Source organism: Jaculus jaculus, chromosome 6 (assembly GCF_020740685.1).
Source record: "Jaculus jaculus isolate mJacJac1 chromosome 6, mJacJac1.mat.Y.cur, whole genome shotgun sequence".
In the NCBI taxonomy this organism is placed as follows: domain Eukaryota; kingdom Metazoa; phylum Chordata; class Mammalia; order Rodentia; family Dipodidae; genus Jaculus; species Jaculus jaculus.
Window position 1 is genome coordinate 9,407,944 of NC_059107.1, and position 16,800 is coordinate 9,424,743.

The 16,800-nt window shown below is 47.7% G+C and overlaps 1 protein-coding gene across 2 annotated transcripts in view; it reads right to left on the reverse strand.

Moving 5' to 3' along the window:
- Positions 1-2,712: 2,712 nt before the first annotated feature.
- The window catches only part of Gemin5 (gem nuclear organelle associated protein 5), a 52,709-nt gene continuing 38,621 nt past the window's right edge, over positions 2,713-16,800 (reverse strand). For both annotated transcript variants that reach the window (XM_045152074.1, XM_045152073.1), the window contains exons 21-28: positions 15,556-15,703; positions 13,798-13,917; positions 13,234-13,444; positions 10,945-11,199; positions 9,274-9,436; positions 7,124-7,628; positions 5,000-5,096; positions 2,713-3,371 (exon numbers count right to left, since the gene is read on the reverse strand). In XM_045152074.1, coding sequence (XP_045008009.1) covers positions 3,204-3,371; positions 5,000-5,096; positions 7,124-7,628; positions 9,274-9,436; positions 10,945-11,199; positions 13,234-13,444; positions 13,798-13,917; positions 15,556-15,703 — 1,667 coding nt within the window. In that variant the 3' untranslated portion in view covers positions 2,713-3,203. The remainder of the gene's footprint in view (positions 3,372-4,999; positions 5,097-7,123; positions 7,629-9,273; positions 9,437-10,944; positions 11,200-13,233; positions 13,445-13,797; positions 13,918-15,555; positions 15,704-16,800) is intronic.

Genomic DNA, 16,800 nt, shown 5'->3' on the forward strand with positions numbered 1-16,800 from the left:
TCACCTCTGGTGCCGGGCCTCAGCCGAGCCGAGGCTTCTGGGAGCATGGTGTGGAGTTGAGGGCGTGGGCGTGGACCCGGGGCTGCCTGTCCTCTCACCGGCTGCTGCTCGTGTGCTAGACACGGAAGTGGCTTCTCACTCGTGAATGGTCCTGAGATTTCAAGGCAATTCACTGACTCTTCTTCACGGGTGTTAGGCTGGCTACTGAGGTGTGTGAATTAGGTCTGTGTTCCGTTGTGCCACTGGGATTGTCACTGCCGTGCCTCGCTTTGCCTTTTCAGGTGATAAAATGTCCTGGATTAGATCCTGAATGAAATAAAGTCCGACTTTGGGTTTTAAGGCAGATTATTTCCAGTAATGTGATTTCAGGTGGTTATCTGTACTCTCCCATGTTCCCATTCCCACATCTCTGCAGACCTGAGATAGCAAGGAGCTGGAGTAATGTGAGTCTTTAAGGAGGACACAGTAGCTACTTGTAAACATGGCAGTCATGGAATGTGGTCAGGAGAGGTCTGTTGGGAGTCACAGGCCCCCACTGTGGCAGGAAGTCTATGTCATAAGACATTTTAAAATTAGTATAACAGGAGTGCTGAATGGACAGTTGTGACAGGCTTCTGGAAGGGGAAGAAAACAGCTCTCTGAAGTGGATGAATAGCCTTGCATTTTATAAGTAAGGGAATACTCAAACTTGAAAATGATTTAAAAATGTCAAATATTAAAGCTGGTATTTAAGATGCTTGTAAATATTTTTTATTTTGTAAAATAAAGATCTTTTTAATTCCTGGTATGAAGTTGGTCTTTTTGAAGGGTTTCTTGCCTTCAGTGTCAGGTTGGGTTTGTATCATCACACTTTGTAGGAAGCTTTTCATGGGTATGTGTGTAAATAGACTTGAGTCACTTAATGCCCCTGCAGACTGTTGGGTCTTGCCAGGATAATAGCTTTAATTTTATTCCCTGGGGTTACTCATTATTTATGGTGGGTTAGCATAATTAGTGAAATTCTTTGGGGTTACTCATTATTTATGGTGGGTTAGCGTAATTAGTGGAATTCTTTAGGACAAATTGAACATCAGACATAGCTCTGGGCTTTTCTGGCCCTCCCTTCGTATCTCAAGCCAGGTTGCTGTGTAGGTGAGAATGATCTTTGAACTCCTGATCTTGCTGCCTCCACCACCATGGGTCCAACCTGCTGGGCACAGTGGTAATTTACTTCTATTCAGGAAGCAAGGTAGGGAGCCTAGGAATTCAAGGCCAGCCTGGGTAACAAGACCCTGACAAATTCTAGACCAGAGCCGGGCATGGTGGCACACACCTTTAATCCCACCACTAGGGAGGCAGAGGTAGGATCACCATGAGTTCAAGGCCACCCTAAGACTACATAGTGAATTCAGGTCAGCTTGGGCTAGAGTGAGACCCTACCTCGAAACAGTCCCCCCCCACCTTCAAATATTCTATACCAATTCCTATACTTGTCTTACATGTTTGTACCAATACGAAAGACTGGAAAAGGAGGCTGGGGTTGGTGGAGTGTTTGCCTAGCATGCAGAAAGCCCTGGGTTCCATCTCACAAACTGCATAGTTACTTTAGGGATAAGGGATCCCTACCTTGCTGCAGAATTGCTTAGTGATACATCCTTCCCAGTTTCACACACCTTGAGTGATCTTGTACCCTGGCTCTTAGTGGTTCTGATATGATACTTAAATTGTAAGTTTGATGACACCATGCAGCATTGGAAAGAGCAATTTTAGAGGAATCTGAGTTGTCATTTTTTTTCTTTTGAGGAAGCTTAGTGTGGTCAGCGACCCTCCTACCTCAGCTTCCCAAGGTTGGGATTAAAGGCAGCCCAACTGCTTTTATTCAGGCCAAGAATCAGTTCTCCCTTCTCTGCAGGTGAACTCCCTTGGCCTCCACTTAGCCACACCCACACTCATCATAAGAGTCACACTTCTAAGACTAATGCTTCTTCTAGAGTTCATTTAACAGTGGAGAACAGTGGAAGGGCCTTTAGGACAATAAGGGTTCACGTCTTACACCTTTCCTTTTTTGGGCTTAGCATTTTTTAAAGTTTATTTATTCGAGAGAAAGAGGTAGATAGGGAGAATGGGTGTGCGCCAGGGCTTTCACTGCAAAGGAATGCCAGACGCACATACCACCTTGTGCTTCTGGCTCTTAGGCTTTGCAGGCAAGCACCTTAAGAGCCAAGCCACTCTTAGTTTTTGTAAGATGCCAAAGGAAGGGCATACACAAATGTTTCTTTGTCCCATGGGCTAACTGGAAAATCAACCAAACAGATACTGAAGCAGAAAAGCCTCCACAGTGGACCTCTCTCTAAAGAGCTCTGGGTGGAAGGGCTCTCCTCCCACCTTCGCCTGGGCTTCTGCTCTAGAAACTCGGGAGGCCAGAACCGTCTGCCTCTTACTTCACAGGACAACACAGCAAAGAGCACTAGAGGTTCCATTATGCTCAAGTGGGAGTCTGATGGCCCCAAAATCACATGTAAAATGAAAAATACACATTGTTCAAGAGGGTTTTGAGACCCCCAAACATTAAGAACTACTGAGTTATTTTTCCTGAGCTATCTGATCTCTATCATTTGTTACAAAGCTAAGAGGACAACACGCAGCTGAATAAGCTATTTGTTCTTGTAAAGCCTTAGTAATATGTCCAAATTAACTCATAAAAAAAATATTTTCAAAGTAGAGTCAACATGATGGGTAAGGCCAATTTCTTTAGTCTTTGTGAGAGCAGAGGAGGGAAAACCCAGCTAACAAAAATAAGAGAAACCTTCCAAATACCAACAATCACATGTGGCAACTGTATGTATCTCCAAGACTGAGATGTTTATGATCAGGTGAAGAATTTATAAAGGTAGCCTGTGTTTAAGAACGTAACACTTTGGGTGATTACAAGTTTCTCCTCTTTGGGTGACACTGTAAGGCTGAGAGGGCACGGCCACGATGGGTGCTGGTTCTCAGGGACTCCTGCTGGCTCCTCATCACTCTTTCCCTTAGCATGAAGCCACCGCGAGGCCCCAGGTGGACTCCCATGAGAGGGCAGAGTGGGGTCAAGGTTCACCCAGATCAGTCTGATCACTAGCAACTTTCCATCGAGGGGCCATGGTGAATGCTGAGCAAGGTATGTGTGGCCACAGAGATGAAAGACGTCACGTGTTCCGTGGCAGTTTCTTCAGGTCCTTAGAAGTTCATGTGCGGAGGGTCTGGCAGTATCTTTTGTAAGCTCTCGTGTGGCTGTATTTCTGAAGGAGCTCTTGGGCCTGCTGCAGCGTTTCCTGGTTCACAGAACCAGGACACTGGGACCCAATGTGAAGCAGGATGAGACAGCACTCCAGCACATCTGGGAAGAGCCAGGCCTGAAAGACAGGATGAATCAGGTAACGTCGGTAGAAGAACCAGGAGAGCACGCCTGGTGCTTCTCACCCGGCTTGGGCTTCCTCTCTCTGTCAGAAAGAGGACTCCCAGAACCGGGACTGGGCGTCCTCGGCAGCAGAACCTGATCTAGTCGCCCGCTAACAACTCGCAATCTCACAGTGCTGCTGCTCTAGTGGGAGCCACAGTCCAACATGCCCACCACTGTCAAAGTGTCTCGGGTGCTGTCGCCTGTCTACTTCTGCCCTCTACCATGACACTGGTTTTCCTAGAGACTGAGCTATATGACCACAGGACTGGTAATTCTACTTTCACAAAACACTTCAGCTAACCAAACGTAACTGGATCCTCAACTTTTTATTTTTACTTATTTATTTATTTAAGAGGGAGAGAGAATGGGTATGCCAGGGCCTCTAGCTACTGCGAATAACTCCAGAGGCATGCGCCATCTGTGCATCTGGCTTACATGGGTACTGGGGAATTGAACCTTAACCACTAAGCTATCGCTCCAGCCTAGATCCTTACCTTTTAAAATCAATTTAAATTTTTTTTAAAAAATATTTATTTGAGAGAAAGGCAGAGAGAGAGAGAGGGAGGGACAGAATAGGGGCGCCAGGACCTCCAGCCACTGCAACTGGTCTCCAAATGCATGTGCCCCCTTGTGCACCTGGCTTATGTGGGTCCTGGAGAGTTGAATCGGGATCCTTTGGCTTTGCAGGCAAATGCCTTAATCACTAAGCCATCTCTCTAGTCCTTACTTTTTATGCTTTATTTTCAAATAGGGGAAGAGGATATGAATGGGTGAGTGTAGTAGACTGCCTCAGGTCACTGAGATGAACTTTCAGACCAGGCACAGTTAATGGAGGAGGGGATATTTTATTTATTTACTTTTGCTTTTTGAGGTAGGGTCTCACTCTGGTCCAGGCTGACCTGGAATTAACTATGTAGTCTCAGGGTGGCCTTGAACTCATGGTGATCCTCCTACCTCTGCCTCCCGGAGTGCTGGGATTAAAAGTGTGTGCCACCACGCCCGGCTGAGGAGGGTTATTTTTTGAAGGTTACAGATCCAGGGGAAGTTCCGTCATGGCAGAAGAAGCTGGCCTGCTGTCACAGGTCCAAGGAGAGAGAGAGAGAGAAAAGCCACGACCAAAAAGCAAGCAAGCACACTCCAGGAACTCCAGGCAGAGCTCAAACACTCTGCATGTTAGTAGACTGGAATTCCAGATCCACGTCCACACTTTAGCCCTGAACCCTAAGATCCACCAAGTAACAGCTCCTCCAGCCAGGTGACTGCAGGTCTAAATTACAAACTTCAATAAAATCCCGAATATGCTGGGGGCCATACATTCCAACTTCCACAGTGAGCCAGGCCTCCGCGCCACTGCAAAAAGCTCCAGATACTCGCTCCACTTGGTGCATCTGTCTCTGGGCACTGGGGGCTCAAACCCAGGCTGGCAGGTTTTGCAAACAAGCACCTTTACCAGCTGAGCCTTCTTCCCAGCCCCTAAATTTTTAAGCACATATTAAGAGATTTCAAAAATGGCATAAAGAAGTAGATGCCTTTAGGAATTTGATAGCATATGAAAATAGTGTTTTAACAAATAAATCTTACCTTAATACTCTCGGGAAACTTAGCCATTCTTTCATTTGCCTCTGTGAGCGTTTTGGTTAATTCAAGGAGAGATACTGGCTCATTTTTTTCCTCTTTGCTGGTGAGAACAGTAATAAAATACAAATTATAATTTTGTCTTAGGCAACTTTTATCCCCTCCATTTTTTTCTATTGTGGCAAAACGCATTTAAAATTCACCATTGTGATCGACTGCTGCTCTCACATCTCATACCCCGCAACCCTAGGGGAGTACCAGTGATCCCACTGAGGTGTCCCCTCAGCGGAATGGGGACAAGGAAGAGGGAAATAATGGTACCAACACATGATGATTCCATACAAAGTTTCTAATTAGTAAAAAGGAAAAACATTCACCATTGTACCAAACATGGTGGCACACGTCTTTAATCCTAGCACTCAGGAAGGTAGGCCGAGATATGAGGATCGCTGTGAATTCGAGGCAAGCCTGGGCTAGAGTGAGACCCTACCTAAAAGAAAATGGGGGGGGGGGGCTGGAGAATGGCTTAGCAGTTAAAGTGTTGGCCTGCGTAGCCAAAGGACCTAGGTTCTATTGCCCAGGACCCACATAAGCGAGATGCACAAGGTGGTACATGTGTCTGGAGTTCCTTTGCAGTGGCTGAATCCCTGGTGTGCCCATTTTCTATCTATCTGCCTCTTTCTCTGTCTGAAAAAGATAAATTAAAAGTATTTTAAAAAGTCATCACCGTGACCATTTTCAAGTATATATTTCAGTGATACTCAAAGCTTTCATAATGTGCCACCACTGTTACCATCCATATACACAATTGGTCATCTTGTAAAACTGGAATTCTGTAACCATTACACATAATTCTCCATCAATCATTAATTACCTTTTTCGTTTTTTGAGGTAGGGTCTCACTCTAGCTTAGGCTGACTTGGAATTCACTATGTAGTCTCAGGGTGGCCTCAAACTCACTGTGATCCTCCTACCTCTGCCTTCTGAGTGCTGGGATTGAAGGCGTGCGCCACCACGCCTGGCATGACCTCTCTTTTCTTTCATTTATGAGGAACAAAGAATGGGTATGCCAAGGCCTCTAGCCACTACAAATGAACTCTAGATGCATGTGCATCTGGCTTATGTGGGTTCTGGGGAGTGGAACCTGGGTCCTTAGGCTTCACAGGTAAGTGCCTTCACCACTAAGCCATCTCTCCAGCACATTAATTACCTTTCTGTGACTGATTTATTTCACTTATCAAAATGACCTCAAAATTCATTAATGTTATAGCATGTGCCAGAATTTTTTTTAAAAAAATTAACTTTTTATTATTTATTTATTTGAGAGCAAGACTGAGAAAGAGACAGATAGAGAGAGACATAAACAGAGAATGGGCATGGCAAGGCCTCCAGCCACAGCAAATGAACTCCAGACGCGTGTGCCCCCTTGTGCATCTGGCTAACATGGGTCCTGGGGAATTGAGCCTCGAACTGGGGTGTTTGGGCTTCACAGGCAAGCGCTTAACTGCTAAGCCATCTCCAGCCCTTTTTGTTTGTTTTTCAAGGTAGGGTCTCACACTAGCTCAGGTTGACCTGGAATTCACTATATAGTCTCAGGCTGGCCTCCAACTCATAGCAATCCTCCTACCTCTACTGGGATTAAAGGCATGCTCCACTGGCTCAGTCTGCCGCTTTTCTTTTTTTTTTGAGGTAGGGTCTCTCTCTCTCTCTCTCTCTAGCCCAAGCTGACCTCGAACTCACAGCAATCCTCGTACCTCTGTCTCCCGAGTGCTGGGATTAAAGGCGTGTGCCACCACGCCTGGCTCAGTCTGCCACTTTTTTTGGAGTTTCCAGAACAATTAATGCTGCAAGTCTACTTGATGTTATTTTGGAGAGATCTATTTATTTCAAAGCAGGAGGGTACACTACTATGCTATTGTCAACAATATATGTGGATTTGTTTCATTCTTCACACCACCATGGTAGGAGCTGGTGCCTCGTTTAGTAAGGAGGACACTAAAGCTGGAGACGTGGGAAGGCTAGTCTCAGTAGTTCTCACCTGACCCAAGTCAGTGTCTTCATCACTACACAACAGCACACTTCTGTGAACGGAGCGGGGGGGGGGGGGGGGGGGGGGCACATGGCACTTACCATGGGCTCGAAGGCCTGGAGTGGGCCTGCTCTGCTACGCTGGGCTCATTGCTGTTGGAGTCGCTGGCTGCGGCCTTGCAAAGCTGACTCTTCTGGTGCTGGCGGATCATCTCCGCCAGCGTCTCCTGCGCTCCGGCAATTGTCCTCTGGGTGCTCTGAAGGCTGGCGTGCTGTTCTGAGAAAAGCCTCTGGCAGGCGCTCAGCACGTGCTTGCTTTCCTCAGTGAGGCTTAGGCCTGGGCTGGGTGGCCGGCTTGGCTCTGGCCCATCATCAGCCCCAGGCTCTGCACCTGCAGCCTCAGCCTGGGCACTGTCCTCAGGCAGGTTCTGCTCCACAGAGGGTGTGCTGTGAGCTGCCCTGACCCAGACTCCTGACTCGGGGCCAGGCCTGGAGAGCGACCACCAGATTTCATATAATCGCCCATAAAGGAAAAACGCCTCTAAACTTTTGAGAGCTGCTGTGGCAGGGGACGGGTCACCCAGTTTGTCTCGTAGGTGATCACAACCTAGGCGGAGAAAAGTATTTGCATTTCTTATTTTTGTTGTTGTTTATTTGTTTTTCGAGGTAGGGTCTCACTCTGGCCCAGGCTGACCTGGAATTAACTATGCAGTCTCAGGGTAGCCTTGAATTAATGACAATCCTACCTCTGCTGGAATTAAAGATGTGCACCACTTGCATTTCTTTTTTAAAAAAATAAGAGAAGGCGGGGGAGAATGGGTGTACCAGGGCCTCTAGCCACTGCAAACAAACTCTAGATGCATGTTCCACCTTTACATCTGGCTTAGTGGGTTCTGGGGAATTGAACTTGGGTTCTTAGGCTTCACAGGTAAGTGCCCCAAGCACTAGGCCATCTCTCCAGCCCAGATTTACACTTTTAAAATTTTTATTTTATTTATTTATTTGACAGAGAGAAAGAGAATGGTCGTGCCAGGGCCTCCAGCCACCGCAAACAAACTCCGGACACATGCGCTACCTTGTGCATCTGGCTAACGTGGATCCTGGGGAATCAAACATGGGTCCTTTGGCTTTGCAGGCAAACGCCTTAACCACTAAGCAATCCCTCTAGCCCAGATTTGCATTTCTTTAACTCCTGGAAACCTGGATTTCTATCCTCATGCTCTTATAATCCAAGAGGCAGACCCCAGGAGAATGGACAACAGTGTGATTCATAGCACACTTACGGAACAGTTAAGTATTTCCTGGCTTGGGATGTTACCACTGCCACAGGCCAGAAGCCACAGCGTGGCAGAAAACGTATTCCATCTGCCACATCCAATGCTTTGAAGCCCACTGCCCAAGGCGACCAGGCTGCTCGGCAAGTTCAGTGACTGTGGCTTCTCTAATCTTCCCAGCTTAGGGTTGATTAGACTAGATTTTCACCTCTTAAACTAACTGCACAGAAAGTAGATAGAGTCAGATTTTAAAAAATAATAATACACCAAACAAAAAAACCCTAGCCAGATGTGGTGGCCCACACCTTTAATCCAAGTAGGCAGATGGGTGGATCACTGTGAGTTGGAGGCCACCCTGAGACTCCATAGTGATTTTTTTTTGTTTATTGTTATTTATTCAAGAGTGACAGAGAAAGAAAGAGGTGGGGGGGGGGGGGGAGAATGGGTGCACCAGGGCCTCCAGCCACTGTAAACGAACTCCAGATGTGTGTGTCCCCTTGTGCATCTGGCTAATGTAAGTTCTAGGTAACTGAGCTTCAAACCGGGGTCCTTAGGCTTCACAGGCAAATGCCTAAACACTAAGCCATCTCTCCAGCCCTACATAGTAAATTCTAGAAGTGAGATCCTACCTTGAAAAAAAAACCAAAACAAAACAAAAACACCTCCCAAAACCAAAACAACACAGTGCAGTCATCAGTCATTCCTTCCCCCTTCCCCCTTCCCCAGGGGCTGGCATAGAACTCCCTAGGTAGCCCAGACTTGCCTCAAATTCATGGTAATCCTTCTGCCAAGTACTGAGATTACAGGCCTGCATCACCCTGCCTGACTCTGGCTACATCTTTGGAACACAAGAAAATTACTTACCATAACATACTTTGCAAATTTCCACCCATCTTAATGACCCCAGCACTCCAGTGTCCTAACCTCGGAGATGAACATGCTGTCCATCGCTGGGTGGGCCGAAGTGCAGCCACTTACCGCTGGGGAGGAAGGCCGAGTAGACTTCTTGCATGAGCGTGAAGTTCCCCGAGTCATAGCTCCGGATCACAGCCCGGAGGAGCGCGGGCACAGCCTCGTCCCAGCAGGCTGCCTGCTGGCTCAGTACTGCCAGGGTCAGGTCATGGCACACGTGAAGGAGGAGCTGGAAGAGGGGCCAAGGTCTCAGTTAAACACATCTATGCCCATTCTCTTTCTGCCTTTCTCCCTCTCTTTCTCAAATAAATATATATTGCTATTTTGATTTTTCAAGGTAGGATTTCACCCCAGCCCAAGCTGACTCGGAATTCACTATGTAGTCTCAGTGTAGCCATGAACTCACTGCAATCCTCCTATCTCTGCCTCCCAAGTACTGGAATTAAAGGTGTGTGCTACCATGCCCAGCTTTTAATAATTTTTTAAAAATACATTTAAAAATTTTATTTCTATTTTCATTTATTTATTTTGGTTTTTCGAGGAAGGGTCTCACTCTAGCCCCAGCTGACCTGGAATTCACTATGGAGTCTCAGGGTGGCCTTGAACTCACAGTGATCCTCCTACCTCTGCCTCCCGAGTACTGGGAATAAAGGCATGCGCCACCACGCCTGGCTTCATTTATTTATTTGAGAGAGAGAATGGACACACCAGGGCCTCCAGCTGCTGCAAACAAACTCCAGACACATGTGCCACTTTGTCCATCTGGCTTATGTAGGTCCTAGGGACTCAAACTTTGGCTTTTTGGCTTTGCAGGCAAGCACCTTAACCGCTAAGCCATCCCTTTAGCCCTAAAACTAATTTTAAAATTAAAAAAAAGTAGGTAAGGGCTGGAGGGATGGCTTAGCGGTTAAGTGCTTGCCTGTGAAACCTAAGGACCCCAGTTTGAGGCTCGATTCTCCAGGACCCACACTAGCCAGATGCACAAGGGGGCGCACGCGTCTGGAGTTCGTTTGCAGTGGCCGGACACCCTGGTGCACCCATTCTCTCTGTCTCTCTCTCTGCCTCTCTCTCTGTGTCTGTTGCTTTCAAATAAATAAATAAAAATAAACATTTTTTTTAAAGTAGATAAATTGAGGTGTGCTTCCAGGATGAACCCAACCATTTAAAACTCACTCTACTTGACCTTTGTATCAATATGGACAATTTTACAATGACCCTGAAATAAGATGGCCATAAACTACCCATGGCAATACAGAGGGGCAGCCTCTGTTGAGGTAGGGAAGGCGAAAGGGCTGAGGAAGAGAGAAGAGACTTCAACTATCTTATACTTTTACCAAGCAAAAGCCCTAAATGGAAAAACAAAGCCAAAAACCTCTATGAATCAAAAATGACAAACTATGAACATTTTAAATTCTGGTTGATGCTCACTAGTATTCTGGCTTTTATTTGGGGTAGGGAATATGTTTTTAGGCCCTTTGAAAACAAATAAATACTTATCCAAGATTAGCGGCAAAGCTGAGGGCTGTCACCAGCTTGAAGGGACCTCCCCAGGTCCTTGGGCTGCCTTGCCCTGCCTGGCCCTGAACTCATGACCTTCCTACCTCAGATCCACAAATACTGGGTTAAAGGTGTGTGCTGCCTTTTCTGAAATGCCAACCACATTCTACTTGTTACTCAAGTACATGAAGGAAGCCTTGTGCCAGGTGATGTGTCTGGTGTGGTGGGTGGCATAGATACCTGTCTGAAGGGAGTGTTACTTGTAGCCGATGGGTACTTGACATCTTGCAGCTTCTGAAGTGCATCCCGGCACTGCTCTGGGCTGTCCACGCGGAAGGCGCCTCGCCACGCTGTCATCACTGTCTGTACGAAGGGCCCTTGGGTGCGCGTGGCCCACGCGTGGTGAACGGCGGAGCAGCTCCGGCCTTCCGCAGGCTGCTTCTCCTCCAGTCGCCAGCACAGGAGTTCCAGAAGGCAGAACACTAGTCTCTGGCCCTAGGATCCAGAACAGAGGTGCGACACAGGAAGGCATGGATACCCGAGAACTGCCACGCTCCACACCATGCCCTTGGCACCCCCAGCACCCCAGCCCCCTCACCAGGCTGTCAAGTTTTGAGCCAAGTGTGAAGGGAGAAAGGCAGATGGCATCGGCACTCTAAGCACTTTCTGAAGTTCTGTTTCCCTCGAGCCATTTTTCTAGCACAGCACCCTCTAAGACAGCCCCAGTCACCACCACGGCGGCTACATCCAGGTCCTGGCCTCACAGGACGGACGGGCTGGCGACATCCGCTGCTTTCCCCTCCCCCCACCACAGCCTGAAGGGGATCCGCGGAGCAGCTTTCGCGCTGCGGGACTGAAGTCGCCCTGTGCTGCTGGGGCGCCTGTGGCGCTTCTCAGCTGAGCAGAGGGGTTTCTGTGTCCTTGGCAGTGTACAGTTGCACGTTTTGTTATTTGGTTTTTTTGTTTGTCTGCTTTTATTTGTTTTGCTTTGCCTGGCCCAGGATGCTGCCTCAGGGAAGAAATGACTGACTACCCTGGAGGCTTCCTTTTGGTTGTGGGTGAGTTCAACTGTCCGTATTTGGTTATTCTGGTACTATCCCAGGATGCATTATTTTGCCTGTTTGCTGTTCCCAGAATGCTGACCCACCTTCAGGCTTTCCCAGGGTTGTGAAGACAGGCACAGCCTTTGGGCCTTGTTATGGCGCCAGGGAGAGAAGAACTGAGACTGCTCAGGTCAGAGCCAGGTGTGGTGGCTCATGACTGTAATGCCAGCCCTGGGAGGACAAGGCCAGGGGACTGGCACAAGTTGGAGACCAGCTATGGAATGAGAACTTGTCTCTCAAAAATGAAGGGGGAAAGAGAAAAACTTGCATTAATATATGACATGTTACCTAAATGGAGAACCAGGTTAGAATGCCAGAGCCTTAGATGCCACATGTGATCCCAGTTCTGATTTGTAAAAAGGTCAGCAGTGGGGGACAAAGAGGGCAGTGGGTAGGGGTGTGGCCACAATCAAGTACACTGTGAAGCCCACTACCTCATACAGCTAATATGCACGAACAAAAAAAGCAGGTTGGGTGTAATGAACATGCCTTTAATCCCGGCACTTGGGAGGCAGAGTAGGAGGATTGCTGAGAGTTCAAGGCCACCCTGAGACTACACAGTGAATTCCAGGTCAGCCTGGGCTCCACTAAGACCCAACCTCAGAAAACCAAAATAAATAAATAAGAAATAAGACAGTGAAGCCGGGTGTGGTGGCACACACCTTTAATCCCAGTACTTGGGAGGCAGAGGTAGGAGGACTGCCATGAGTTCAAGGCCACCCCGAGACCACATAGTGAATTTCAGGTCAGGCTGAGCTAGAGTGAGACCCTACCTCGACAAAAAAAAAAATAAATAAATAAAAAGACAGTGAGCCCGGGGAGATTGCTCAGTGGTTAAGGCACTTGCCTGCAAAGCCAAAGAACCCAGGTTCAACTCTCCAGATCCCACAGAAGCCAGATGCACGAGGTGGTACATACATCTGGAGTTCATTTGCAGTGTGCCCATTCTCTCCCTCTCTCAAATAAATAAATAAAAAGGTAAAAATGAGAGTAATAATAATAAATTTTAAAAAGACAGTGGTAAATTATTTATTACTATTTGCTTGTTCATGCAAATACTCTACCACCGAGCCACAATCCTAGCCCAGTCACTTCACTATTAGCCAGATGGGAACCAGCCAGCATTTCAGAAAGAAAAACATGACTATCCCCCCACTCTGCTTCCAGGTAAGAAGGGTGCGCCATGCAGACCACCATGATCTCTGTGAAGAGACCAGGACACCAAGGCCATTATGGTTTTCACAAACTATGGGAGTTACAGTGAGGGACCAGACTATCTCTTACTCTGACGGTGTCAGGGACAGTATGGCCACAGTTTTCTGGACACTTCTAAAGGACCCCTAAAGTGGAAGCTGGTGCAAGTGGTTATTCAAGTGGGTTTGACGGGAGGAGGGTCCAGCCCTCGCTTTGCTCGCAGGAGACTGACCTGCAGACTGTCATGCAGGCCCAAGGCGTCCTGTGCTGCCACCCAGTTCTTCGCTAGAAGCAGCTCTTGGGCACACCTGAGAGCCAGAGATGCAGACAGTTCACTTTCTCCTGCGATGGTGGCCAGCTCTGCTGCTGTTCTAAGCGATGTAGCATCCCCCTTTTTGGCCAAAACTTTGGCTGCGTCATAGGCAGAGGTGGCTCCCAAGTAGCTGCAACACGAGAAAACACAAGTGTCACCAGTGGAGCAGCCCCCGAGGCAGTGCCCTCTTCATGGTCCCTAGTGTCCCAGGGTTGGCCTGCTCCTGGGAAGTCAAGGCAAGGCAAGGCCAGCTCCGTACAGTGATCCCTCTCATCCTCCTGGCAATGGAGGAAGACCCCTTCTGACCCTGCTGCATGAGGGTCGTCTGTGAGGGGAATGAGCATGGCGGGAGGTCCTCCTGGGCCAGGCAGTGGGTGGAATATCCCCCTTCCTGCAGTTCCTTACTCCCACCTCCACCCTTAGTACTCTCCTTCCTGACAGAGCCTCTCCTGGGCCTGGGGCCACAGGTCTCCCTCTCCTTACCATTTGGCAGCTAAGGCATAATGGCCATCTCTTTCTAGAATGGACCCCCAGCTGAGGTACAGGTCCTTGAGGACAGGGTCTTCCGGGCGCAGCCGGGCCTTGGCAACCGCAATAGCTTCTCTAAAGGCAAAAATAAGTACTTTAGCCAAGGTGAAGTGGTTCCTCCATGAAGCCTTGGGAAGGGCTACAGGACAGGACAAACCGACCCTTCTGTAATGTCAGAACTGTGCCAGCTGCCTGTAAATATGGCAAATGGCCTCACCCTCACTGAGGCCTCCCCCACAGCTCACTTCTTTCTTTTTTTACTTGTTTTTTCAAGGTAGGGGTTTGTTCTAGCCCAGGCTGACCTGGAATTCACTATGTAGTTTCAGGGTGGCCTTGAACTCACAGTGAGTGATCCTCCTACCTTTGCCTCCTGAGTAAGTGCTGGCATTAAAGGTGTGTGCCAGCATGCCCAGCCACAGTGCATTTCTTAGGAATAAGAAGCCTGTCACTTCACAGAACAACAGTGCTGATTATCAGTGATAAAATTTAAACTTTTCTGTGAAAATGATAATTTCATAACACTTGTACCTGCCATTAGGAGTTTGCAGTATTCTAAAAGTTAAAGACTTTTCTGAGACTGAGGGTGTAAAGAATGGTTTTTAAAAATATTTATGTTGAAATGTATCAATGCATACCATTCAGCAAACTAACATTCTCCTAATGCCATACAACACGTAAGTTACAGGTAGAATAAGAATGATTAGCCGGGCAGAGTGGCGCATGCCTTTTAGTCCCAGTACTTGGGAGGCAAAGGTTGGAGGACTGCTGTGAGTTCAAGGCTGAGACTCCATAGTGAACTCCAGGTCAGCCTGGGCTAGAGTGAGACCCCACCTCGAAACACAAAGAATGACTGAAGTGGGGCTGCAGAGATGGCTCAGCAATTGAAAGTGCTTGCTTGAGCCAGGCGTGGTGGCGCACGCTTTTAATCCCAGCACTTAGGAGGCAGAGGTAGGAGGATCACCATGAGTTCAAGGCCACCCTGAGACTACATAGTTAATTCCAGGTCAGTCTGGACTAGAGTGAGACCCTACCTTGAAAAAAAAAAAAAAGAAAGTGCTTGCTTGCAAAGCCTGGGCTTGATTTTCCAGTACTCAGATGTACCAGTGACACATGTACCTGGAATTAGTTTGCAGTGCCGAGACTTTGGTGCGTCCCTTCCTCATCCCCCTTTCTCTGCTTGCAAATAAAAAAATTTTTTTGAGGTAGGCTTTGAGTTCAGGCTTACCTGGAATTCACTATGCAGTCTCAGAGTAGCCTCGAACTCATGGCGAGCCTCCTACCTACCTCTGCCTCCCAAGTGCTCGGATTAAAGGCGTGTGCCACCATGCCTGGCCCACAACTTTTAAAAATACTTAAGGGCTGGAGAAATGGCCTAGCAGATAAGGTGCTTGCCTGCAACGCTAAAGGACTCAGGTTCAATTCCCCAGGACCCATGTTAACTGGATACACAAGGTAGCACATGTGTCTGGAGTTTGTTTGCAGTGGCTAGAAGCCCTAGGGCACCCATTGTCTCTGTTCTCTCTTTCTCTCTCTCAAATAAATAAATAAAAGCAGGGGCACACAGAGTTAGGCGGAACATGCAAAGGGAGTTCCTCACGTGACATCATCCAGCCATTTATTACTTTAATACGCTGTCTTCTCTACCTGTCCTGCTTTACCCTCAGAGCAGTTTAGAGCAGTGGGTCCGAGTACCGGCTCCCCACGCGCACAGACCTGTAGAAGTGGTGGCACCTGAGCAGCTCCACGGCCTCGTAGACCTTGTGGGCGTAGAGCAGGTAGGAGGCGGCCTTGACGTGCTGCTCCTGGAGACACAGCTGCTTGGCGAAGGCCTCCACGGCCCACAGCCACACCTGGTAGCCAGCTGAAAGCCGGCGGTGGATGAAAACACAGGTACACTTGGGTGAGGTGTCACATGTATCTGGAGTTCTGCAGGGGCTAGAGGCCCTGATGCACCCATCCCCTCTACCTGCTTCTTTCTCCCTCAAATAAATAAATATAGTAGTTAAAAAACAACAACCTTGTTTCAGCCACTCTATTAGTTAGAAGACTTATTTATTTTTTTTCTTTTTTAAAAAAAAATATTTTATTTTTATTTATTTATTTGAGAGAAAGAGGGAGGAGAAGGAAAGAGAAAGAGAGAGAACAGGCATGCCTCCAGTCACTGCAAATGAACTCCAGATGCATGCGCCTCCTTGTGTGCATCTGGCTTATGAGAGTCCTGGGGAAGGAATCGAACTGAGATCCTTTGGCTTTGCAGGTAAGTGCCTTAACTGCTAAGCCATCTCTCCAGCCCCTATTTAACTTTTTTCTATCAGGAAGACCATTTAAATACTAATCAACTGCCATGACAGATCACCTTCAGTCTCTCCACTCCACATTATGACATATGGGTTGTCTGGAATACAAAATTCAAAAGACTCAAGAAGGTGTGGAAGTTCAGGAAAACGGCTCCCACTGCCCTTGTTGAGGCCAGCGAGAGCAAGTGGGAGGGAACACGAGGTTGCTTCCTCATGGTGCTATCACACGCAGGCTGTGTTCAGCTGGTGAAATCCACCGTCTGCTCTTGGCCTGTGGGCTGCTCTCTCTACATACAGCACGCTTGAAGAACAGGCTGAGCCAGTGCGCAGCACTCAGCACCTTCCTACCACATCCGTCAACTCCTTTCCCTCTGGTCTTTTCTGAAACCTCAGGAAATATTCTACCGACACAACCACTGAGCCATCTCTCCAGCGTTGGCAGGGATTTTGACTACATGGGTGTGCATGATATAGCCAGTCTCTTGTCAATAAACATAGAGGTTCTTACAGTTTTTTGCTGTTAAAATCAACTCGTGTTTCAGAACGTGGAGTGGGGAGACTGTGAAGGTGACCTGGCAGTTGATTAGAATCTAAATGTTCTTCCTGATGGATAAAAGTAAATAAATAAACCAACCCACTAATTAATAGAGTGGCTGAAACA